Source organism: Heloderma suspectum, chromosome 3, assembly GCF_057233095.1.
Source record: "Heloderma suspectum isolate Gila_16-S chromosome 3, 16-S_ref, whole genome shotgun sequence".
Taxonomy (NCBI): domain Eukaryota; kingdom Metazoa; phylum Chordata; class Lepidosauria; order Squamata; family Helodermatidae; genus Heloderma; species Heloderma suspectum.
Genome location: NC_139460.1, coordinates 154998064 through 155025486, shown reverse-complemented (window position 1 = coordinate 155025486; position 27423 = coordinate 154998064). Strand labels below are relative to the sequence as shown.

General features: G+C 42.9%; 1 protein-coding gene across 5 annotated transcripts in view; it reads right to left on the bottom strand.

Annotated features, from left to right (window-relative positions):
* Nucleotides 1-27423, bottom strand: part of MBNL2 (muscleblind like splicing regulator 2) — a 110936-nt gene that overhangs the window by 60563 nt on the left and 22950 nt on the right. For all 5 annotated transcript variants that reach the window (XM_084844760.1, XM_084844762.1, XM_084844761.1 and 2 more), the window contains exon 2: nt 5687-6443. In XM_084844760.1, coding sequence (XP_084700886.1) covers nt 5687-5860 — 174 coding nt within the window. In that variant the 5' untranslated portion in view covers nt 5861-6443. The remainder of the gene's footprint in view (nt 1-5686; nt 6444-27423) is intronic.

The window sequence follows — 27423 nt, the reverse complement described above, 5'->3', positions numbered from 1 at the left end:
ACTTGCAGTGCATCAAGCCAACATATTTTCCTAAAGAGGACTTTCCTTTTTCTTAGGGCCATTTCTGAGGTTACTCTTTCCCCTTTGAAATATAAACTTTTTCCGATAAGGCACACACAGAAATATATTAACAGAAGGTTATGTGAGCTTATTCACTGCCAAGAAGTACGTTTCCAGATCAGCTTCCAGAGTTTTGCTGAACATGCATCTTAATAGTGACGTAAAATGCATGCACTTCTTAAGTGTCTTTACATGCATCCAAACATCTTAGAATTAAGGCTTATTAAGGAAGATCTATACAATATTAATGGAACAAGACCAACAGTACATATCAAGATAAACAGGACAGAGATGTAGGAAGAGATATTTCAGATAAATCCTAGAGATGGATGTGGGGAAACTTTGGAAGTATTCACACATAACACTAACCTATGGCTTAGTACTATGTGCACAACCAGAAGGGAGTCCCCATGAAGCCTTGGGCTCACACACTCCCTCTCCCCTCTCCCCCTCCCATATGACTGGGAAGAGGAATAAACCAGAATTGAGTTTCATTTTGCAGATTCATGGCTTGTCGTTACATGTGAACCAGGAACTGTAGTTTAAAAGAAACTCTAGTCAACTGCTAAACATGCCAACAAGTTGTTTTGCTGGCTTGTTTAACTAGAGCTTATTTTCAGCCACAATGCCTGGTTCACATGCAACAACGAGCCAGGAATCTGTTAACGCGAAACAGAATTCTGACTTCGTCCTCCTTTCAGTCATGTAGGAAGAGGATAGGAGAGACAGGAGGGCACAAGCTTAACTTTTCCTGCAGGCTTCTTTCTGCTCATTCATGTAGTGCTAAATTATGGTTTAGCACTGCATGCGAACATTGCCACTACATTTAAATCTAAAAGAGTTTTTACAAGCTCATGTTTAGATGGTACTTGACACCCGAAGTCATGTATATCCAAGGGTGGAAGAAGTATGCTGGAGGTGTAGAAGTGTAAGGGTGGATACTGCTTATATATATATTGTCAAAACACTACAACTTTGGGGGAGATGACTTTGGAAAACATTAGGGAAATGACTTATTATAAGTTAACATATGACTTAGTAGTTACTTTATTTGGTAATCTGAAGTCAAGAGGTTTTTCAAGACGACACAGAGTATTATTCATACAGCAGCTAGAATGGCTATTAGCCATAAATGGAAACAAGACTTCCGTCAATGAGGCATTCAATGATGAGGGTATGGGATGGGATGTACGGTACATGCCAAAGCTTACAAATATTTAAGGTGAGAGAGGATAGGCAGTGAAATAAAATCTTTACTGAAAAATTGTCTATTTTCATTATGTTTTGGAATTACAAGGTGCAGTATAAGAAGCAACCATATAATTAATTGGGAATCCTGTAAAATACATTTTGCAAAAATGTCAGTTGAAACATTACTGGAAAGAAAATAATGTTGAACTTGTATACAAGTTGCAAGTCTGAGCTAGACAATATTTTAAAATAAGGTTATAAAAATTGATATAATGTCCTGCTAATTTTGATATACTTGTGGATTGTATATATCTGATCTAGCTACTAACTGTAAAAAGACAATGATTGAAATAAAATATATGGGAACCAGGAAAAAATAATTAAGATGTGTGGAGATGAAAAACGTATAGCAGAAGGAGCCTTAAGCTAGAGAGAACGTGAGAGAGGGGGCATGAGACATAATTGCTTGCCATTCCTAGAAATATAGCAGATAAGTCTACACATTAGCCTAAGAACTATCAGTAAACTAAAATTAGTCTTAGTCCTTTTAATAAATTCATATCATAAAACTAAATATGAAGTTTGACTTGCAGAACTAAGAGCTTTACCTTAACGAGCTTGTACAAACAACCAATTCAGTTACACACACAAAGAGGCATGTGAGAACTCTTGCTACTCTTACACTTTACATGAACAAAAGGTTGCAAGAAGCAGTGCTGATGGCACTGCAGCTGATCCCACAACTTGCCAACACAGACAATAAAGAGCGTCTGGATCGAAAACCTAGTGCACTCTGAGAAACCCTGCTGCCTTTAGCACAGGAAGGCAGCAACCAAAGAAAGGAATCATGAGTGCCTTCTAGCACCAATGGGTTATCAAGACACTTCGCTGAAGTTCTGGGACACTGGGATTTCTCAAGGATGGAGTTTAAGGAAGCTGAGCAGGAGGCACCCCCCAACTCCCATACAACTGGCCAACTGATTTTGGTAGGATGACAGATAAAACAGTGACAGGGCCTTGTCTCCATTTTGGGACTTAGGATATTTTCAAACATATACAGTAAGAAGCACGCTCTTCTGAATCCCTTGCATGTTTTAATTCAAGTATCAATGTTAATGCTGGGGAAAATTCAGTGTAACTGAGCACACATCTGAGCCAGTGCAGTTTTTACATTCACCTTAGATTTAAAAACAAAGCTGTATAGGCCTCATGTGTTAAAATGGCCTTATGGATAATTTGATTGCATTGTGGAGGCTGGCTGGAAGGAGGCAAGGCCAGAGCAGTGAATGCTTCAGTGGGCAGCTTCCTCTTGGGGTGGTATGTTGGGCACACAGGAGCTTTTGGTTATTTAATGAATTTATTTCTCATGGCCCACTAGTATAATATGGCATATTTTGGGATTTACTGATATAAGCCAAACATTTAGGCTCTTTTTTTCCTTTTTTTTTTTTTGCAAATATGATACCACACAGGCTGAATTCAGACATTACCCTTAAGGAGCTTTAACTATTGTGTAGCTTGGATGTAATTAATCACTTCACAAATGGCTTCAGACTCATGTACTCCCTCCTCCCCCTTCCCTCACATGCCCCTATTCCCCTCCTGACTTCATGGTTCATGGGAAACCATATTCTGCTTTTACATCCAAACTAGGCAAACTAAGATTTGTATAAACCATGATTTGCCTCCAAGCCAGAACTGGAAGCCATGGTTTAAAGAGTGATTCCAATGTTAGTCTGGAAGCCAATTACGGTTTGGATAAACTATCGTTTACTGGGTTCAGAAACAACAGCAGACCATAGTTTGCCATGAATCAGGAAGTCAGGGATTAATCCAAGTATGTGAGGGGGAGATGGGAGCACATGAGCCTGAAGCTGTTCATGATGGCCAAACCATGGTTTGGCCATTAGATGTGAACTAGTGCTATGATTTCATGTGATGTCTGAATTAACAAACTATAATACAGCTATTGCTCTGCCTCTGTAGGCTGCTGCATAATGGAGACAGGAGTGAATTTATGAATTTATAAGCTTGGTGCCAAGAGGCTGGAAAACAAAAGAGGACAAAAAAAGCAGCTTTAAATCGTGGTTTGCCTGCTGCCCATTTGGAAGATCAAAACATAATTTTGATTCTTAATTACGGTTAGCACAAACCATAATTTGGCATGCTGTCTGAACTGAACTCACATTTTATTAGACCCACATTTTTATTACTGTTGCTTTAAACCCAATCTTACTCCCAAGGAAGATCCTTGGCATTTCCACACTTCTTAAAGGGGTATTCTATGCATGTTTGGACAGAAAAAAGTCCTACAACTCCCAGCATACCCCAGCCAGCATTTAGGGCTTTTTTCAGTCTAAACATGCATAGGATTGCACCCTAAGTCATTCCCCCCACCCCCACACACAGTGTTTATTATCTAAGGCATCAGTTATCTGAAACCTCCAGAAACCTAAATTCACAATGTGTCCCATATTATGGTGTGATTTGTGAATTTGACGACTGTTGGTGCCCCAACTGTGGAAAGCACTCCCTTGGGAAACTTGCCTGCCACCTACCTTGATGTCATTTCAGTGCCAGAGGAAAACTTTTTAAAATTTCCCAGACTATGTTGTTTTATGCTGCTTGGTATTAGTTTTGTGGTGTTTTAACATTTTTGTTTAAATTTGTTTTTATTGTAGTTTTAAGTTTTTGTGAACAGCCATGAGAATGTTTGGACAGGGAGGGCATAAATCCCCCCCCCCAAAAAAAAAACAAATACTGAAATCAACTGCAAACTCCCACTAGTTCTAAGGAGGCTGCATTGCACCTCTAGTCTGGTTTGAATATTTCCTCCTTACTCTGAATTTGCAATCTTTTCTATGCAGCCCAATGTTATACATGCCTTGGGCTCTTTGTAAGGAAGGGTGGGATATAAATAAATAGATAAATAAATAATGTTGGCCCATTAAGTAAATTCCACTGAGTTCAATTGGACTTACTCCTTGGTAAACGTGTCCAGGATTGCAGCCATCATCTTTTAACTTACAATGACAATTGCCCCAATACAACAAGGACAATTTGTGTGCAGAAATAGGGGTGCCACTTCAGATTGGATCCTGTATTCACAAAAGTGGACTGTTGGAAACTCCGTACATCCAGTAAACGGGCTTTGGCCCGGAGCCTGAAATCTTGACGAACACAAGCGAAGTATGTTCCTACTATGTGCGAGGCTCTTGCCTCTCTTCCCCCAACAGATCACCTTTAGGGAGAGTGGACAGGCACTCCCTCTGCTCAAGAGATATTGGCACCGAGTCATCTATCTGGTAGGGAGGAGGGAGATCCCCGTGAGTGAGGATTTCTCAGTCAAGACCCAAAGTTTCAAAACAGAATGGCTCAAATTAATTTGAAATGAAATGGTAACTGCATCTTCTGGGGTAACTTTGTGAGAATATCCTATGAAACGTAACTGGTCATTTTTTTTCATACTTGCACGCCAGCACTATGAGACAAAGATTTCTTGTGGGTACAGGAAATTCTAATGCATAGACAAAGATCCCACAATGCACCGGAGCTCTGCTGCAGATTACAACAAAAGATGCAACACTGCACACATTCCTGTGTGTGTGTGCGAAACAGCCTCCTTTATTGAAATAAAGGAGCCAGGGAGTAAATCAGGTTATCCAGGCCAGGTCCAATGTCACACATCTCTTCTGTGCCTGAGAATACATGGGATTGTATCCAACGTTAGCCCTACCTATAGTAGGCTCAATGAAATAAATGAAACTTAAGTTAGAGTAGCACTGCATACAATCCAGAGTCGCTCAGAGGAATAGGTCCCATCCTGGGCTAATCCTGGGCTATACTTCAAGCTCCAGGGCTTGGGTTTTATATTTATCTATTACATTTATATCCTACCCTTTTTCCTCCTAAGGAACCCAAAGCAGCGTACATAGCCCTCCTCCTCTCCATTTTATCCTCACAACAGCCCTGTGAGATAGGTTGGGCTCAGAGTCTGTGACTGGCCCAAAGTCACCCAGTGAGCTTCCATGGCCAAGTGGGGACTAGAACCCAGATCTCCCGACTCCCAGTCCAACACTCTAGCCACTACATCACACTAGTTCTCATACCACACTGGCTCCTTATATGCATATGGGTATATTTTTTGTTCAAAATATTTGTTAACTAAAATATTTGTAAACTACCATTAATCAAATAGATATCAGAGTGATATACAAAGAAGACTAAACTAGTATATGCCAGCAAAATTATAAAAGTTGGTTTTTTAAAGTTTCAGTTATCTTGGCAAAACAAAATTATGTACTTCTTTTCAGGCTGAGTTAGTCTGAAAACTGAGTCTGAGTTAGCCAATTACACTGCAACCATTAACAACAGTAAAATTTAGTAAAACTACTTACTGAACTGTTCATTCTCACCATGCACATTTTATTCTTACCTTTAGAGAATCAAAGCAGGCGATAACTCTTCCATTTTCAACCTGACAACTTTTGGGTGGATGTGCAAATTTACATTCCTCATCAGAGCGGGAACAAGTTCCTCTCTGAAACTGTCTGCACACTTCTAACGTCAGCCATTTTGTGTCTCTTACAGGAGCAACATTCAAAGCCATGATGTTAAACTGATTTAGATTTTGAGAGTTACTATTAATGAAATCGCCTTCAGTTATGAATTCCAACAACTCAGGAAAACCCTTGCAATGCAAGGAGCTCCTTGCAGCAGTAAGAAGAGCTTAAGAGAGTCCAGTGCACACAAAGCTGAATGAGCAACTATTTATCAGCAAGGATATCAATCATCAGTCAATATGTGCCACTTGTAGACTTTTGGCTGCAAAATATTCATGCTCAGTAGCATTTCTGGCTGAAAAAAAAGTTAGCCCCTTGACTGCTTTGCTGCCACAGTTTTGTTAAGCAAGTTTGCTCTCATGCAACAACACTCCTTGATAACATTTTAGCCCGTTATGTCCTCTTTCTTGGCACTGATTACACAAGGACCGTGACACATTCAGTAGTTTTCATGCCCAATGTAATATTTTCCTCAGGCTTTGTAAATGCTGTCCATTCCACATCAAGCAGCTAGCAAACTGCTACAGATTTTAAGGTGAGAGCAATATCTAGCTGGCACACAGCTTCTTGAAAGGGATAAAGTTGTCTCTTGTATGAACGATTTCACAAAGGCACTTACAATGCATGGACCTGTTAAAATAAAACAGAAATGTTATTCAAACAACATTCAAATTCATTTTCCCCTAAAAAGCTGTTTCACCACATTAGTTGCATCTTGCTACACATATTAAATCCTAGAATATGTCAAGGAAATAAAGTACAAGCCATACAATGAACTAATCTGTTCATCCTTCTACCACAGACAAAAGTTCTGCCTAAAACTCTTTTTATGATCTAGTCATTTTCACTTTAAATATTTGCTGTAACGTTTCTTCCCTTCCAACTTGCTTTGCTGGATCTGTTTTTATTTAGTATTCATGCAGCTGGGCTAGCTTTTAGCAGTAAGGATGAAGCTGGCAGAGGACTGAGGTTTAAAAAATGCATTTGGCACCCAATCTTGGGGTTGTATTGGCAATATATCTTTAAATAAAAAAATATAAAATGAATAATTGGGCATTCTTTTACTATCACAATGCAAATGAATATGCTGAACTTCCAGAAGGCTGTAGAACAGTTTCCAGTTAATTGTTTTGCCAGGTGCAGTATAATCCCCTGCATGTTTCCTCAGAGGTAAGTCTCACTGTATTGTATGTTTAGGGTGGCCGCCCTAGTTGCAGCCTATTTAGCAGTTTTTATGAGCAGCTTGTGATCATTTCCTCAGTATTGTGTTAATTATGAAGTTAAAGGCTTTCTCTGACCTTGCTTTCTTCCAGAAAAAAAAGTGTTCCCCCTTCACCTTAGCAGAACCATAGTCTGCAACTCTATGTAAGTTTCACTGAAAAAACGCTATGATTGGGCCCACAGAATTAAGCCAAAATATTTTGCATGCCTAAACAGCACTGCATTACACAAAGGACAGAAGTTGGCAAAAGGTGTCCAAGGACCGAAACTAATAAAATGAGTTTGCAAAGCTATTTTCCGTGAAGCTAGATGAAGCTTTTTTTTATTCCTTTATAACTGTGACCTACAAATAACAATTTCATTAAATTAAACCACATCTTCCTTGCCAGAATTACTTAATCTGGTATCTTGATCCACTAGCTACTATAAGTGAGGTTTGGGTTTGTTTTTTTTTAATGTTCCTCATGCTATTTACAGGATAGCAATGAGCTTGTTAAGGAAATCTACTGGGCTTACTTTAAAGCTGGCTTTATATTATAATAGCGCTGGTGGTGTTTCAGCCATGTGGGAAAGCAGGAGGAAAAATATACCACCAGCTGCCAAGGAAATAGGCTCACGCTGATACAATGTTAGAAATTTCCCAGAAAAGAATTCCTTTATGCAAGGCTGGATAATTGTATATTGGGTCAGCTCAGTGTACTTTGAAACCTGTTATGACAGGAATAAGCACCCCTTATGTCCCTATAATGGGACTATAGACCAGTCACAGGTTGTTCTGCCATCATAACCTCCCATCCCACTATGGCTAAAGTCTTAATCTAGTCCCTGAAGATCAGGCAGGCAGACTGCGCCTCTCCTTACTAGGCTGGGGGTTTTGGAGTGTGATACACTATGCTGCTCCTCTGTATGGTCCTGTGAAGAAGATTGATAGACCATGGGCTGCAGCAGACGTCTCAAAGAGAGTAGGAACAGACTGGGGGATTCTCGACTCTGCAAAACTCACATCCCCCTCAATATTTACCTAGGGCCTACTTGTTTGGCTTACTTCCCTGAGAAGACCTCCAATTCACTCACCCTTGCCTGATCAGGGGGGCAGTTTAAGACTCTCTAGGCTTCAAGAAACTGCCGTTGTTTATTGGTAGAGAAAGTGCTTTGCATACAAAAAACCCCAGGTTCAACTCCAGGTAGGACTGGAAAAATTCCTGCCTGAGATGACACTGTCCCACGAAGTGCATCTTTCTGTTTTCAAGACTTTTCCAAGCACCACCTACACAATTATTCCAGCTAGAAGCTTGTTTTGAAGAGTGAGGAAAAGGTGAGGGTTGAAAGGACAAATTCTCAGTGCTCATGCATGCAATCAACATGCAGAACCAAAGCTTTGCGTAAACAGTGTACTTCATTGCAAGGCCTGAGGGCAACTGGCAGCTGCCAATCACTTCAAGTGCAGCTCTCCATCTCCCTCTTTTTACAGCAGCTGCTCACTCACTCAGCAAGGGCTCTCTAGCTTTACCTTGTTCCTTGCATTAGCAGTGGGCTGGCTACTGTGACCTTGGCTACTGGAGGCTATAAGGTGGTGGGGAGAGAACTAGGGATGGGGCAGGCACCTGATTCCATCCAGGAATCTGGCAGAACCCTCCCTGCCTGCACCCCTGAGCCCCGCTCACTGAGCCTCTGCCCGCACTCGGTGAGTGGCCTGCACTCACCCTGGTGGCCTCGTCAAGCTACATGGTTGCCATTTCTTTAAAAAAATAAAATGGTGATTGCAAAAATGCACATATTTGTGTATGCTCGAAAATGTGCATTTTCATGCATATGCAAGTGATTGCAATTTTTTTTTTAAAAAATGGTGACCTTGGGGCTCTTCGAGGCCACCGGGGTGCAGGCCGCTCGCCAAGCACAGGAGGGGCTCGAGCACAGTCTGGGAACCAGTGAGCAGGGGCAGGGGCTGGGCAGGCGCCCAGAGTACCCAGACAGGGGTGGGTTTGCACATCCCTAGAGAGAACATAGGAACAATCTGGCCTGATGACTTGGTGACTGCTTGATGAGGCGTTGCTTGGACTGTGTGGAGGAAGACTGGGGCAAAGTCCCAAAAGACCTCCAGCTGAATCTGGTGCACAGCATTACCGCTTGACTGGGGAGGGGGAGAGCCCCCCCATGGTTCAGGAAAGCACCCCACTTCAAGAAATAAATTAAAGGCTCTTGGGAGCCCCAAAGAACCCATTCACAAAGGAAGCTGCTTTCTGCTTCCCTGCATGATTCACTGCTCTGGTCAGGGTGGGTAATTCTCCTTTATTTCGGCATTAGCCATGATTGGCTCAGTCACTACTGATGCAGAGAGACACATCAGAATTACCTGCAATTAGGATTGAAACTCACAGTTTCATAGATGCAGTTGCCATTGACAACCATGAATCTTTTCCTGATGAGCACCTACCCAATCCTAGCATGACGTGAGACATCTGTCCCCTCCCCAACATTCTCTGAGCATTGCAGAAAACTTGGGAGCGAGGGCTGGAATCTCTTGCTTTGTGTCAAGCAGGACAGACATTCCCCGTGCCTTCCCCATGAATTCTTGCTTGTGCAGAACGCTCAGGAGAGAGGCCAGCATCTTCATGGTATGCTTTCAAAGCCCCCACAAGCAGCAAGACTGCAAATCCTGACACAAAGTGAGACCATGTTCCTGCTCCTCCCCTGTGTCTTCCGGAACTCAAGGAAGGAGCTCCTTCTCCTCCCCGGCTCACTCTTTTCACACTGTGTTTGAAAGAGTTATGGGGCAAACCCGATATGACATTAAATGTGTTATTAGCAACCATATCCATTTTTCTAAAAACATTAATAGCAAACAGAGGGGTCCTGGGTTTTGCTGAGACCACAGTAAATGGGGAGGTTTAACCCCTTCCTCCCTTTAACCCTTTGCTTCTGTGAAAGATCACAACTCATTCCTGTTCTTAGCCCTAGAAGGAAAGCTCTCAATCCGTGTGTGCAGCAGGCCCAACAAATAACTGGGCACCAGTGCCTGCTATTAATTTAAAAATAACAACAACCAAGTATCACATCTAGTTTGGCCCTCAGAAAAAGCAACAGATATTCTCGATGTTTGTCTGCAAAGAAAAATCTGATACACAGAGCTGACTTTCCCTCTCCCCAGAGGATTTGGGAGAAGAAGGCAACCACAAATAATAGTTCGCAATTAAGGATTTGTGGGTCCCAGCATACCCAGAACAGTCACTGTCTGACACATAATCCTTACAGGGCTGTTCCCCTCCCCCCTACTTTCTTTCCCACCATTCAAACCTGAACATAATAGATTCTGGAAGTGAAGGGCAGTAATTGTTCCAACAAAAATTTATGTTGATCTAACCAATCTGCAATGCAGAATTCAGGGCTATTATTCCTGATTTACAAATGGGACTGGTATTCAGACCCCAGTTTCCTGTGTCCAACACTCTCCATAGCTCAGTTGATGAGGGCATGCTTTGCTTGCAGAAGGTCCCGGTTCAATAACTGGCATCACCAGCTAGAAGGATCAGGTAACAAAAGACATGGGGCTCCATCACACAGGCGGAGAATTCCACATCAGTGCCGATTCTTTCCCCATCCGGTATCATTGCAGGGCTGGGATGTTCTCTTTAGATGGCTGTCCCCCGTTCTCACAGGGGTGGTGATGCCACTTGAGGTGTAGCAATGATTCCTCCTTGGTTCCTGCCCCTTTCCCTCCCTTTGAACGTTACTGGTGGATGGGGACTGACACGCTGTAAGTCTGCAACCCTCGGCACACTTACTTGGGAGTAAGCCCCACTGAACGTAATGGGATGCTCTGAATCAACCGAGGACGTTGATTCTGAGCTTGGGGGGTGGGGTGGGGTGAGATCTGTCTCCCTTCATTGCAGGGAGGCATTTCACCCTCTTCTCCCTCCAATCAAGAAATGTGCTCAAGCATTTACATGGCAGACACGTGGTTTGAGAGCACTGCACTTCTTTGGTGCCATCTGGTGCTGCTGTCGCTGAGCGGGCGGCACACTGTGCTGTGGCCAGGATTTGGGCAGTTTGGAAGGGGGGTCACCTTGAAGCAAAGGGGAAAATTGCTGTGGTGGGGGAGGGTTGGGCGCAGATCTTTCCTTCCTCAGCAAGACTTGAGTGAAGGCAGGAGTCGCCCTCAAACTGTGTGCCCTTCCCTCCTTGCAAGGAAGGGAGAAAGCACAAGCCCTTGCACCTGTCAGATCTGCCCGCAGCCCATTCTCAAGGCCTTCGTCATCCTGACCACGCCCCCAACAACAAATGCCCACAGCCGGTTTCTTCCGCTATTGGGGAATTTCACGGGGAGGTCACGGTGCTCCTGTTCCGTGGGCTGGAAAAAACACCACATTTTTTTGCATTTGGGGAAAACACGGGATAGGCTGGAGGAAATGGCGGGAGAGACAGCGGAGGGTGATGGCATCAGCTAAAGAGCCCGCAAACTTCCGTGAGAGAGCCATCTCAATAGCAGGATAAAAGCTCCGTGTGAAGAAGCCCATGAAAGACCTTTGGCTGAGTCTCTGGAGTGCTGCTGCCAGTAAGATTAGCCCAAACTGAGGAAGATAGACAAATAGTCTCACCTGGTCTAAGGCAGCTTTCTGTGTTCCCATTGCACCTTACTGACCAGAACAAGCAACATTTGATGCACCTTTAGCATTAGCATTTCCGTAAAGAAACGGTGCATGCTCAAATCAGTTCTAGAGAAGACTGATGACCTGGTCTCATACACATAATATGGACGCAAGCGCTACTTAATTTTTGCAGACAATCTGTTTAATAGCAGAGGCATGCGAGATTTTGAGTGAAATGGGTGAACAGCTGCCCAATCAAAGACAGTGTTGCTCACATTAAAATGTTGGTGTTATTTTAGCTTAAGTAAACATTGTTGTAACATAAGTAATCTCTACTAATTTGCCAAAAAGCTGACTTTTCTGTCATTGTGAATAACATGTATGTATGCGGAAAAATCCCCTTCATGGATCACTGCCTTGTTGTGGCGAAGGGGCTTGCGTAACTCAGTGAAGCCATAAGCTATGCCGTGCAGGGCCACCCAAGACGGACAGGTCATGGCAGAGAGTTCTGACAAAATGTGGTCCACTGGAGAAGGAAATGGCAACCCACTCCAGTATTCTTGCCAAGAAAACCCCATGGAACGTATCACAAGGCTAAAAGATATGACGCCGGAAGATGAGCCCCTCAGGTCGGAAGGTGTCCAATATGCTACTGGGGAAGAGCAGAGGGTATTTCCAAGTAGCGCCAGAAAGAGTGAAGCGGCTGGGCCAAACCCGAAAGGACACTCAGCTGTGGATGTGTCTGGTGGTGAAAAGAAAATCCGATGCTGTAAAGAACAATATTGTTTAGGAACCTGGAATGTCAGATCAATGAATCAAGGTAAGCTGGAGGTGGTCAAACATGAGATGGCAAGATTGAACATCGACATCTTGGGAATCAGCGAACTCAAATGGACAGGCATGGGCGAATTTAATTCAGGTGACCATCATATCTACTATTGTGGGCAAGAATCCCTTAGAAGAAATGGAGTAGCACTCATAGTCAACAAAAGGGTGGGAAAAGCAGTACTGGGGTACAATCTTAAAAATGATAGAATGATCTCAGTACGAATCCAAGGCAAACCATTCAACATCACAGTAATTCAAGTCTATGCCCCAACCACTGAGGCCGAAGAAGCTGAGGTTGATCGGTTCTATGAAGACCTACAACACCTTCTAGAACTAACACCAAAAAAAGATGTCCTCTTCATCACAGGGGATTGGAATGCTAAAGTAGGAAGTCAAGAAATCACCGGGATAACAGGCAGGCATGGCCTTGGTGTACAAAATGAAGCAGGACAAAAGCTAATAGAGTTTTGCCAAGAGAACACGCTGATCATAGCAAACACTCTTTTCCAACAGCACAAGAGGCGACTCTACACATGGATGTCACCAGATGGTCAATATCGAAATCAGATTGATTATGTCCTTTGCAGCCAAAGATGGAGAAGCTCCATACAGTCAGTAAAAACAAGACCTGGAGCTGACTGTGGCTCAGATCATGAGCTGCTTCTTGCAAAATTTCGGCTTAAATTGAAGAACGTCGGGAAAACCACTAAACCTTTCAGGTATGACCTAAATCATATCCCTGATGAATATACAGTGGAGGTGAGGAATAGATTTCAGGGATTAGACCTGATAGACAGAGTGCCTGAGGAACTATGGACGGAGGTCCGTAACATTGTTCAGGAGGCAGCAACGAAATCCGTCCCAAAGAAAAAGAAATGCAAGAAAGCCAAGTGGCTGTCTGATGAGGCTTTACAAGTAGCTCACGAAAGAAGGGAAGCGAAAAGCAAAGGAGAAAGGGGAAGATATACCCAACTGAATGCAGAGTTCCAGAGAATAGCAAGGAGAGACAAGAAGGCCTTCTTAAATGAACAATGCAAAGAAATCGAGGAAAACAACAGAATGGGGAAGACTAGAGATCTCTTCAAGAAAATTGGAGATCTCAAGGGAACGTTTTGTGCAAAGACGGGCATGATAAAGGACAAAGAAGGCAGGGACCTCACAGAAGCAGATGAGATTAAGAAGAGGTGGCAAGAATACACAGAAGAACTATACAGGAAAGATCTGAATGTCCCTGATAGCCATGATAGTGCGGTCACTGAACTTGAGCCGGACATCCTCGAGAGTGAAGTCAAGTGGGCCTTAGGAAGCATTAGTAACAACAAAGCTAGCGGAGATGACAGTATTCCAGCCGAGCTATTTAAAATCCTAAAAGATGATGCTGTTAAAGTGCTGCATTCAATATGCCAACAAATCTGGAACACTCAACAGTGGCCACAAGACTGGAAAAGGTCAGTTTACATTCCAATTCCAAAGAAGGGCAACGCCAAAGAGTGTTCAAACTACCGCACAATTGCGCTCATTTCACATGCCAGCAAGGTGATGCTCAAAATCCTACAAGCTAGGCTTCAGCAGTATGCGAACCGACAACTACCGGAAGTACAAGCTGGGTTTCGAAGAGGCAGAGGAACTAGAGATCAAATCGCCAACATTCGCTGCATCATGGAGAAAGCAAGAGAATTCCAGAAAAACGTCTATTTCTGCTTCATTGACTACGCTAAAGCCTTTGATTGTGTGGATCACAACAAACTGTGGCAAATTCTGAAAGTGATGGGAGTACCAGACCACCTTACCTGTCTCCTGAGAAACCTGTACGAGGGTCAAGAAGCAACAGTAAGAACCAGACATGGAACAACCGATTGGTTCAAAATTGGGAAAGGAGTACGACAAGGCTGCATATTGTCACCCTGCTTATTTAACTTATATGCAGAGTACATCATGAGAAATGCCGGGTTGGATGAATCAGAGGTCGGAATTAAGATTGCTGGGAGAATTATCAACAACCTCCGATATGCAGACGATACCACCCTAATGGCAGAAAGCAAAGAGGATCTCAAGAGCCTCTTGTTGAGGGTGAAAGAGGAGAGTGCAAAAGCTGGTTTGAAACTCAACATTAAAAAAACTAAGATCATGTCATCTGGCCCTATCACTTCCTGGCATATAGAAGGGGAGGAAATGGAAGCAGTGACAGATTTTATTTTCTTGGGCTCCAAGATCACCGCAGACGGTGACTGTAGCCATGAAATTAAAAGACGCTTGCTCCTTGGGAGGAAAGCTATGGCCAACCTAGACAGCATAGTAAGAAGCAGAGACATCACCTTGCCAACAAAGGTCCGTCTAATCAAAGCTATGGTTTTCCCAGTAGTAATGTATGGCTGTGAGAGCTGGACTATAAGGAAGGCTGAGCGCCGAAGAATTGATGCTTTCGAACTGTGGTGCTGGAGGAGACTCTTACGAGTCCCCTGGACTGCAAGGAGGTCAAATCAGTCCATCCTAAAGGAAATCAACCCTGACTGCTCATTGGAAGGACAGATAATGAAGCTGAAGCTCCAATATTTTGGCCACCTAATGCAAAGAGAAAACTCCCTGGAAAAGACCCTGATGCTGGGAAAGACTGAAGGCAAAAGGAGAAGGGGACGGCAGAGGATGAGATGGCTAGATAGCATCATGGATGCAATGAATATGAACTTGAGCACGCTCCGGGAGAGAGTGCAGGACAGGAAGGCCTGGCGTGCTATGGTCCATGGGGTCACGAAGAGTCGGACACGACTGAACGACTGAACAACAACAACAACAAAATGCGGAAAAATGGTTCAGTTCCATATATTTTATTCCAGAAACCTTTCTCTTAAGGATATAATATTGGATTTATTCTAGGAATCAAACGTCTAAGTGCAGAACTACATGACAGTTAATGAGAGCAGCATCACATCCCATTTCATTCAAGACTGAACACATGGAGCTCTCAGGAGGTGCTTGTTTGCATACAGATGGTTTTATCATATCTTTTATAAAGGGATATCAATTAGGACCTATGAAGCTTGCTTTCGATATTCTAATTCCCTGCAGTATAGATTGGATGGTTTAAGCAAAATATGTACTTTTATTAGAAATAATCAATATATTATACAATCAATTTGTTAAGGAATACATGATCAAAACTACATCTCACCTGGTTTTCCCATTCTTCGCTATGAACATTTGTGCAGCTATCAACAGACTTATAACCAATACTCTTTTTCTTGTTGCATTACCCTAGCATCATTAAGAGAGTAAATCTGGGTGTTAAAGCATTGTCCTATTACCTTTTTGTATGGTTTTCTTTACTTCATTCTAACATTCTCTAATAATTGGGCAACCCCATCAAATGTGTATAAAGTCCGCTTCTGTATACATCACTTATGTTTACTGTGGCTACACTGGTGTTACACCAGTTGTTCAAGATAAATACATTACAGGTGTAATCCTATGTCTGTATAGACAGAAAAAAAGACCAGGCTGGCTGGGAAATGCAGGGAGTTGTATTACTTTTTTCTGTCTAAACACACATACAATTGCACTCTAAGGCTGCAATCCCATACCCACTTACCTGGGGAATAAGTCCCACTGAACTTAATGGGGCTTACTTCTTAGCAGACATGTATAGGGCTGTGCTGCAAATGTGAAGGACAGATACTGATAAACACCTATCTACACATACTAAAAATTTTGATTGGCTGTAGGTCCCTATTACATGTGTGCCAAGATGTGTATTAGGTCTGCCATCTATATTTATATGACTGCTCAAGAAACTGATGTAGTCACTGCAAATACAAATACCTGGTTTGCAGGATCACCACAGCCCACCATGACTTATTTAAATCACAATGGGTTGCGGCACGTGTTGGCTGCTATTATGAATATTCAAGCTGCAGCGAGTGGTCGCCACGCTTATCATGATGCCGAAACCCGCCACAGGTTAGGTATGTTGTTGCTGCGGTTAACAAACCATCCTCAATGCCAAACAGCTCATATTCACAATGGTTTAAAAAAGCCACAGTGGGTTGCAGCAATCATGCAAACTGGCCCAAATACCACATCAAGTGGTTATAAACAGCTGATCAGAAACATATAAAATCTGCAGTATATGTAATAAGAAGATAATTCGATTAACAACAGTCCTAAATTATAATAAACACAGATATTGATCCCAATTCAAGGTATCTAAAGTTGGTAAAAGCGTATACAGACACTTTATTAGACACTGAAATCACCAATAGGGAAACTCTAGTTTTACTCATTTGGGTGTACTCTGAAAAGTCAACACATTCTATTCAATTCTGTTTACCTTATCATAGTGGCCTGGTACAGATGTTATGCTGTTCTGATCTCCAAACAAGAGTTTGGAGACTGGGAATGTGTCATAGGCTTTTGGACTCCTCCTTCCTCCCCATCCCCTTTGTGTGCAGCTTCATCCCTTCTTTCATGATTTGTGATTTGTGATACCCATAGTTTGCCATGGCATGCAACTTGGACAAATTAAGGGGAATAGTAATCAGGATTACCCCCAAATCTACAAACAATGGATTCAAATATTTGGAGGCAATCTGTGAAATCTTTAATAAAATGTATTACACTAGGTCTTCACTTCCTATGGTTTGGCGAAGCCCAGTCACATTTTAATGGATAACTATGCTTGCACTGGAAAATGATCTGTCAAGTCTGGTTACTTTCAGCACCATTAATGGTTCACTGCCCAAACACACATTGCTTAAATGAAGGTACAGTCAGGGTCAGAAATATTGGAACAAGGATAACTGTTTGGGCAGTTGGCCTCTGTACACCACCACATTGAAGTTGAAAGGAAACACACCCAGATGGGAGCGAAGTCAGGACTTTCAGCTGTAATTCAAGGGGTTGGACAAAAGTAGGGCACTAACCATTCAGGAAGGACAGCCAGTGGCATACACACACACCCATCACTGGTGGCTCATAAGTAATGGAACAAACCAACATCATTTCAAACTTAAGGATCGCCTTTAATACCTGGATGAAAATCCTTTGACTGCCTGAAGTCTAGAACCCATGGACATAACCAAAAGTTTCCTCCCACGAGATGCTTTACCAGGTCTTTACTTTCCAAGGCAAACCATTCAACATCACAGTAATTCAAGTCTATGCCCCAACCACTGAGGCCGAAGAAGCTGAGGTTGATCGATTCTATGAAGACCTACAACACCTTCTAGAACTAACACCAAAAAAAGATGTCCTCTTCATCATAGGGGATTGGAATGCTAAAGTAGGAAGTCAAGAAATCACCAGGATAACAGGCAAGTATGGCCTTGGTGTACAAAATGAAGCAGGACAAAGGCTAATCGAGTTTTGCCAAGAGAACACGCTGATCATAGCAAACACTCTTTTCCAACAGCACATGAGGCGACTCTACACATGGACATCACCAGATGGTCAATATCGAAGTCAGATTGATTATGTCCTTTGCAGCCAAAGATGGAGAAGTGCCATACAGTCAGTAAAAACAAGACCTGGAGCTGACTGTGGCTCAGATCATGAGCTTCTTACTGCAAAATTTCAGCTTAAATTGAAGAACATAGGGAAAACCACTAAACCATTCAGGTATGACCTAAATCATATCCTTTATGAATATACAGTGGAGGTGAGGAATAGATTTAAGGGATTAGACCTGATAGACAGAGTGCCTGAGGAACTATGGATGGAGGTCCGTAACACTGTTCAGGAGGCAGCAACTAAATCCATCCCAAAGAAAAAGAAATGCAAGAAAGCAAAGTGGCTGTCTGATGAGGCTTTACAAGTAGCTAAGGAAAGAAGTGAAAAGCAAGGGAGAAAGGGGAAGATATATCCAACTGAATGCAGAGTTCCAGAGAATAGCAAGGAGAGACAAGAAGGCCTTCTTAAATGAACAGTGCAAAGAAATCAAAGAAAACAATAGAATGGGAAAGACTAGAGATCTCTTCAAGAAAATCGGAGATCTCAAGGGAACGTTTTGTGCAAAGACGGACACGATAAAGGACAAAGAAGGCAGGGACCTAACAGAAGCAGATGAGATTAAGAAGAGGTGGCAAGAATACACAGAAGAACTATACAGGAAAGATCTGAATGTCCCTGATAGCCATGATAGTGCGGCCACTGAACTTGAGCCGGACATCCTCGAGAGTGAAGTCAAGTGGGCCTTAGGAAGCATTAGTAACAACAAAGCTAGCGGAGATGACAGTCTTCCAGCTGAGCTATTTAAAATCCTAAAAGATGATGCTGTTAAAGTGCTGCACTCAATATGCCAACAAATGTGGAACACTCAACAATGGCCACAAGACTGGAAAAGGTCAGTTTACATTCCAATTCCAAAGAAGGGCAACGCCAAAGAGTGTTCAAACTACCGTACAATTGCGCTCATTTCACATGCCAGCAAGGTTATGCTCAAAATCCTACAAGCTAGGCTTCAGCAGTATGTGAATCGAGAACTACCGGAAGTATAAGATGGGTTTAGAAGAGGCAGAGGAACTAGAGATCAAATCGCCAACATTCGCTGGATCATGGAGAAAGCAAGAGAATTCCAGAAAAAGTCTATTTCTGCTTCACTGACTACGCTAAAGCCTTTGACTGTGTGGATCACAACAAACTCTGGCAAATTCTTAAAGAGATGGGAGTACCAGACCACGTTACTTGTCTCCTGAGAAACCTGTATGAGGGTCAAGAAGCAACAGTAAGAACCGGACGTGGAACAACTGATTGGTTCCAAATTGGGAAAGGAGTACGACAAGGCTGTATATTGTCGCCCTGCTTATTTAATTTATATGCAGAGTACATCATGAGAAACGCCGGGTTGAATGAATCACAGGTCGGAATTAAGATTGCCGGGAGAATTATCAACAACCTCAGATACGCAGATGATACCACCCTAATGGCAGAAAGCGAAGAGGATCTAAAGAGCCTCTTGTGGAGGGTGAAAGTGAAAGTGCAAAAGCTGGTTTGAAACTCAACATTAAAAAAAACTAAAATCATGGCATCTGGCCCCATCACTTCCTGGCATATAGAAGGGGAAGAAATGGAAGCAGTGACAGATTTTATTTTCTTGGGCTTCAAGATCACCACAGGCGGTGACTGTAGCCATGAAATTAAAAGACACTTGCTCCTTGGGAGGAAAGCTATGGCAAACCTAGACAGCATAGTAAGAAGCAGAGACATCACCTTGCCGACAAAGGTCCGTCTAATCAAAGCTATGGTTTTCCCAGTAGCAACTATGGCTGTGAGAGCTGGACTATAAGGAAGGCTGAGTGCCGAAGAATCGATGCTTTCGAACTGTGGTGCTGGAGAAGACTCTTACAAGTCCCCTGGACTGCAAGGAGGTCAAATTAGTCCATCCTAAAGGAAATCAACCCTGAGTGCTCATTGGAAGGACAGATACGGAAGCTGAAGCTCAAATATTTTGGCCACCTAATGCAAAGAGAAAAGTCACTGGAAAAGACCCTGATGCTGGGAAAGATTGAAGGTAAAAGGAGAAGGGGACAGCAGAGGATGAGATGGCTAGATGGCATCACCGATGCAATGAATATGGACTTGACAGAGCGCAAGGAAGGCCCAGCGTGCTATGGTCCATGGGGTCATGAACAGTCGGACATGACTGAACGACTGAACAACAACAAGAAATATTATTGGATTATTATTCATTACTATTTCTTGTTGGTTAAACCTTTAATGTTCATTAATACATGTTAACTGAATGGTAACATATGGCCAATGGAAATGGATTGTTTGCTCCCATTCCTTTGCTATAAGACTGAGGTTATGATATTGAAACAGAGGTTTACCGTTTGTGGTGAAGCGGATTGAAGATTTAATAATACTTGCAATGTTTGAAAGAATGCTGTATAGGTATAATCTGCAACTGGATATGTATTTGGATATTTGGTTTGTTCTTACTGAAGTTTAATATAATCCTTTTTTTTCCTTTTTTTCCTTTCTTTCTCTTCCTTCTTTGCTATCCTCCCTTTTTTTCTTTTCCTTAGAATACTGTAATGTTGGAAACTGAAGATTCTGATTATGTTGTTGGTAGTGTTTATTTCATTTATAAAAATAAAATTAAAATAGATTAAAAAAAAAAAAGATCCGGGGCACAGGCCCCTAAGACAATTTCGCATGCAAGTCTAAGCGCACCTCTCATATGTGTGTGCATGTGTGTGTGTGTGGTGTGCTTGCATGTATGCATACATTACATACATACATAAGAAGTGTGCACTGACCCCCCCCCCCACTTCAACTCAGACCCCGATTCAGCATTTTGGAAAACATCCCGCTTCTGCTCGGGCCAATTTGTAGTCAGACCACTTCACCTCAGCAAAAACCTGAGTCAAGATTTGGAAAAATGAGTCTTTATGCTTCCTGTTGACTACCATGGGAAATTAGAACAAAAACTGTAACTTTTTTCTCTTGGTCAGAACTGGATGATAATTTCAGGCACAGTAGCCCAATGTCAGAAAAATAGGTGCAGGGTTTCTGTTCCCCTCCATGCAACCATCCCTCCTCATCCTACCATCCTCCATGCAACTCTTCATAAAAACAGATACCTTGTTTTGTGCAACTCTCCTCTACCTCCTCCTTGTTATGCACAAGCTCTCATTGTATCTTCCTCCTCATAACTTCATTCGGGCCAAGACTTCATCAGGATTCAGCCAATGAGTCTGTTTTCAAAACTAGGGCAAGGTTATGGAGAAACTCTGAGCATGTACTAAGTGTCTTTCCCTCACCTCTGAAACCAGAGTTCATGCAAAACTAAGAAAAACACACACAATTTTTTTTATTTAAATAATTTGTATCCCACCCTTTATCATTAAGTTCTCAGGGTAGCGTTCAAATAAAATCAACATAAACAGTGTAAAACAGTAAATAATTTAAATAGCTAAAAATAGATTAAATAATGGAGGGCGCAATCCTATGGCCCCTAGACAGCGGCTAGACAGCCATAGGATATGCTGTTTTCCAGGAACTGACCTCAGCGCCTGTGCTCCAAGGTCGGTTCCCGGAAAACTGACCTCCCCAACTTCCACACTGCCTCGGAGGCAGCGTGGAGAAGCCCCGTCCTCCGCTCTCAGAAGAGGAACGCGAAGTGGCTGAAAAGGGGCAGGGCTGGGGGCGCTCCAGGTAGGGATGGGCGGATTCCCTACCTGCTGCTCTGCTGGGGAATCCGTCCCTCCCCCTGGAATCCTTGCTGGCCGGCTCCACAGCAATTCCACAGAGCCACCAGCCAGCTCCAGAGCGCCAGCAATACGGCCGCCATTGGCATGCCATATCGCTGGCTGAGACTGACTCCGGACGCAAATGCAATCCACTACGCCATTTGTGGCCGTAAAGCTCTTAGATTAAGCTAAATGCAGCCATAAATTATGGCTGCATTTAGCTTACTGCAAGAGCTTTACGACCGCAAATGGCATCTGCTATGCCGTTTGTGTCTGTGGTTTTTCACACTAGCCTATCGCGTGAAAAACCACAGACGCAAACAGCATAGCAGATGCCATTTGTGGCCGTAAAGCCCTTAGTTTAAGCTAAATGCAGCCATTTACGGCTGCATTTAGCTTAATCTAAGAGCTTTACAGCCGCAAATGGTGCAGTGGATGCCATTTGTGTCTGGAGTCAGCCTCAGTCAGTGATACGGCACGCCAATGGCGGACGTATTGCTGGCACTCCAGAGCCACCGGCGGGGAGGATCCGGCCAGGGAGGATTCCGTGGAGGTAAGGGATCCTTTCCGCCACGGACTCCACAGGGGTCCAGACTCATTGGGGTCTGTGGCAGAATTTTCTGACATCCCTAGTTCCAGGGTGGGGAAAGCGGATCTGCGTGTACAACACATCCTACGTGTCGTACAGCAGCCTCCTCTCCCGCTCAGCCCCCCACAGCTAGACACCCGAAATTGGCTGTCTAGCAGAAAAAGCAGGGCAGGAGAGGTGAGGAGGGAACAATCCCCCCGTGCTTCGGATATGCGGTCGCCTCCGAGTTCAGAGGCGGCCGCCTATCTAGATAACATTGCGCCCTAAGTTATCTAATACCAATTTAAAATCTAAAACAATGAAACAGTTATAAAAATATCCGTAACAATAAAAAATGACAAAACATGCAGAGGACTGAGCTGAAAGGGTAGTCAATTCATTAGACAGAATTGGGTAGGCACTCTATTAAGCCTGCAGTACCATGCTCACAACTCAGGACTTATTTCTGAGTAAACATGCAGACCATCAAGGTGCAAACCTCCCTGCAAAAGTAACTTGCGCTGCAATCCTATGCACACTTTCCTGAGGGAAAGCCTCATTAAACATAATGGGGCTTCTGAGTAGGCATACATAGGATTGTATACATGAGCAGTATTTATTCTCCTCTATTTAAAAAACAAATCAAAAACACCTGTTTTTATTAAAGCTTTCTGTTCATAGGAACACAGGAATCTGCCTTATACTGAGTCAGACCCTGGGTCCATCTAGCCCAGTATTGTCGACACTGACTGGCAGAAGCAGCTCTCCAGAGTTTCAGGAAGGATTCTTCCCTAGCCCTACCTGGAGATGCTGGGACCTTCTGCGTGCCAAGCATGTGCTCTACCACTGAGCTACAGCCCTTCCTATTCCTGGATAATGGCAACAGACAAACAAAACAGCCCCAGATTTGTTTCTCTGCAACCATGTGGACCACTTTTCTCAAAGACTTCAGTGAGAAGGAGAAAAAACAACCCTCTTGTCTCTTTGTAGAAAGTCAAAGGTGTATAAAGTTCAGAACTTCTCTTGCCCACCGAAGAGAATTTTCTTTAAGAATTCCCCAAGATATACTCTGGGTGGAATAAAGAAGAGAAAGAAAGAACAGGATAGGATAGGATAGGGGAGGGAAGGGAAGGGAAGGGAAGAAGAAAAGAAGAATGGTGATTGGAAATGCACAGGGGTGGGTGGGTAGAGAGAATTCCCTAAGCCAAGTGGCTCCTTTCAGAGAGGTAGTACTTCAGAGGAATTTAGGAAGCTGTAGAGGGTTTGTAAGGATTGCACGTACTTAAATTAACTTTACGAGGTGAGGAGGTGGAGGGCTTTTTCTAGCTTTTGTAAAACTGGAGAACCTATTTAAAAGCCTCAGCAGTTCCTCGATCATGACGCCACATAGTCCTAACGCTCCTTTTGGAATAATTTGAGTCCTACAGCTATTTAGGAGAAATTAAGGGGGAGGGGGAGAAAGAAGTTTGAAGAGGCTGATTGGATCTTTTGCTGTACTGAAGCTACTAAACTTCTGCAGAAGCCAAATGTTCCAGTTTGAGGCAGTAAAATCAGATGCTGTGTGAAATACCAGTATTTCACATGAAGCTCTTTCTTCCGGTCCTTCTCCCTCTTTGAAATTTCATTGCAAGCAAGCTCCCAACACTGGACAAGTAAGAGCAGAAAAGTAGGAGGAGAGCATTTTTTTGCACCTCAAAAAAAACCCTACACCAGAGATTAGGGATAGTGCCCTCCTAATGGTCACCTTAAACACTTTCTGATTAGGATCTCTAATCCCCTGTGTAGCTTGACAATTTTTACTTTTTGTTTTAGTCTTTGAGAAAAGGAAATTTTACGTATGGCTAGCACAAAAGCCAGCGGACCCAACTGTCTGAACTTTGGCAGGCTCAGTCAGTTCCATAGGGGCTGCCAGGTTCCCAAATTCCATGCACATATGTGGAAGCACACAGAAAAATAGCTCTTTGTTTTGACAGATTTTCTTGAAAATAGCGAATTTTACTTGTGACTTGCACAAAACCCATTGGACCTAACTGCCTGAAATTGGGCAGATTCAATCAGCTTCATGGTGGCTACCGGATCGCCAAATTTGATGTACTTATAATATGAACTAAAAAAGTTATGCCCTTTTCTGTTTTCCAATGTAAGTCAAGGGGAAAATGTAAAAAAATGGCAATTACGACAGCTCAAAAGATCCGGCGCACAACTCAAAAAGATCTGGGGCCTGTGCCCAGGTGGGCCCTCTCCTAAAGATGCCCCTGTCTATTGGTAAAATCCTAAATATTTTGGAGTGCCAAATTTCACCTTTCACCACATGTCAGGGTTCCCCTTATGACCAGGACCCCTTGAGCAACCCCTTACAGATCTCTTGCCTCCTTAAGAGTCCCACCTTCCTTCTTTTAAACTTCCCCTTCCCAATACCATGGGGTTTAGGCTGTAGACATGGGGTGATTGGCACTTCAGAAACTTGGGTGTTAACCACAACAGTTTACTGGTAAATTAAAACAAGCAAATTACAACTAACGGTATTTACAGCATAGAGCTGACTGATACAAAAGGCATTAAGAGAAAATAAAGGTTGCAAAAACACAAGTTCCTCTACCCTAGCTGCACTCAAGACTTCTCCAGGCTGCTTCTTCCTGCTCTCTCTTCAGGCTCTGGTCTCCCTTCCTCTGGTCTCCCTCCCTCCCTCTGGTCTCCCTCCCTTTATATCCCCTCCTTCCCCAAAACCGAAAGTCCTGTTTCAAACCTGGAGAAATGAAACCTAACTCAGGAACATGAAACTTAACCAGAGAAATGAAACTACACTTCTCAGTGTTACCTCCCAACAAAAAACCTCCAGGCCTAACCTTTTCCTTTTCTTTGCCCCTGTAGGCCTCAAACCTTCACAGTCTTCTCAACTTGGCTTTTTAAATTGTGATGGTTGTTGAGGTTGTTTCTAATGTTTTACTATGTTTTCATTAGATTGTGGTTTTTATTTTTTTGAACTTCTTGTAAATTGCCTCGGTTGGCTTCAAAAAGGCGGCACAGAAATACAAATAAATAAATAACAGATCTCATATCTCTTCTGTCCTGTTTATCCATCCCAATCATGTGGGACAGGGCAAGTTACATAGGTATTACCAAGTCCCCACACAAGCTGACCACTACTGTTGATGTGAGTAATGCCCATGTTGTTTGTCCTTCTCAAAGGATTTAATTATAGAAAGTTTATGGGAAGTGTGGGATGATGAAGCAGCTCAACATAAACAACAGTAGCCTTTCAACTGGGCCTGAGATAAATAAAGACTAAGGCTTCAGTCATAAAGATACTTCTCAGAAAGTAAGACCTGCTGTAACAAATGGGAACTTACTTTCCAAGTAAATACAATTGGTGTCAAGCCTGTATAGATCAGCTTTCCCCAACCTGGTGCCCTCCAGAGGTGTTGGAGTACAATTCCAAGCATGCTCCGGCTAGCCATGCTGGTTGGGGCATGCTGGGAGTTGTACTCCAACACCTCTGGAGGGCATCAGGTTGGAGAAGGCTGGTATAGGCTGATTTAGTTTTAAAAATGTGTTATTTGTGTAGACACATTAAACAAATTAAAACACATACATGATGAATTGTATGTTCTGTCAAGAAAGGACTATGTAAAACACGCTTTCTTTTGCTGCACATATAAACCAGGCTTTTCTCCAGGAAGGGATGAGAGAAGGAGAAATGCATTTATGAGGCTGAGTCTTGATTGGGAAACCATGTTTGCAGGGAGCCAGCACTATATCTAGACCATGCGAGTAGAATTACTACACATATACATGGGACATTAAGGGTGGTAGAAAACAAAAGGCAGGGGCTGGAAACTCCAGATATATGTTTTGTGTTTTGTCAGCCCATCCAGAGGCTGAGTTTCTCCCAGCTGAGAATTATAGCAGTCACTGCTGATTCAAGTTAAAGATGATTTGCCATAATCTTTAATGGATATGGAGAAATACAAAAGAAACATAGCTTTCATGCATGAGTGTGGGGGCTCTATTCAAAAGTCAACAGATGAAGAAGAAGTGACAAATCAGAGGATGGAGAGCTATCAGGTAAGAGTCTTGTTGCACTACCTTAAAGACAGCATGAGAACACAGGACAGTTAATTTATTACTAGGGCTGTGCATCATTTTGGTTCTGAATCCAAATACCAGAGTGAATCAGGGTGCTTCGGGGTGCCTCGGTAAGACCTAAAGCGGATCAGAACAGCACCGAGGCGTACTGGAGCGAAGCAGGTTATCGCAGAAGTGCCTTGGAGATTTGTAGCTATTCTGATGCCTTCTGAAGCTCAGACAGCCTGTCTCCAAAATGTATCAACTTGTGAAAGATAAGGGAGGGGGAGAGGAGGAGGAGAAGGAAGGGAGCTTTGGCAAATGGCAACTCCGGTTGCCAAATAAGGGCTGAACTTAACCCAGCAGTTTCCAATCAGTGACAGGGAAGGGGGGGGGGATACTGTATTTATTGGAGAATAAAGCTTGCATTTGTTCATTGCAAGAGAGAGCTGTTGAGAGGTGGTGGTTACTGGAAAGAGCTGTTAAGATAGTTAGTTAGATCTGTGTGTGTGTGTGTGTTGTACTGCAGCTTCTTATTCTTTCCCACACAGCCCTTCTCAATTCAACTATTCCCTTTCTTTCTTTTCTGGATTATTTATTTAAAAACCAAAAACATTTAGTACTTCATTTAATACCTCCTTTCCTTGGCTTGTTCTCCCCTCCCCCCGCCCTTCTGAATTATTCAATGTCTTATTAGTTATCTTTGTCTTTCTTCTAGATTCTTTATTTAAAAAAACAAGAAATATTTGAAAAGTAGTTTACTTCCTTTGCCTTGCCTTTTTTCCTTGTTCTTGGCTCCCCCTCCCCCCCGCTCTTCTCAGTTCCTGTATTCCTTCCCATTTTTGAACTCTTTATCTTTTCCCTAAAAATAAACAAACAAACAAACCCTTTTGTTTGCTTGTAGGTAGTTCTGTATTTGCTTTCCTTTTGCTCTTGTGTGTCTGTGTGTGGGTGCTTGTGTTGTGGTCAAGCAAAGCACTACATACATCCAGATTTCAAAATAAGAGTGGACAAAGTATTACACACATAACATCTATTATTTAAATAATACTACACTGTGTGGCAAAGCAAGCCCAATATGCGGTACCTTCGGGGTGTTGGCATGGGGACTGCCCACTGCCCAGATTTCATGCACCTCTGTGCAACCAGAGAAAAGT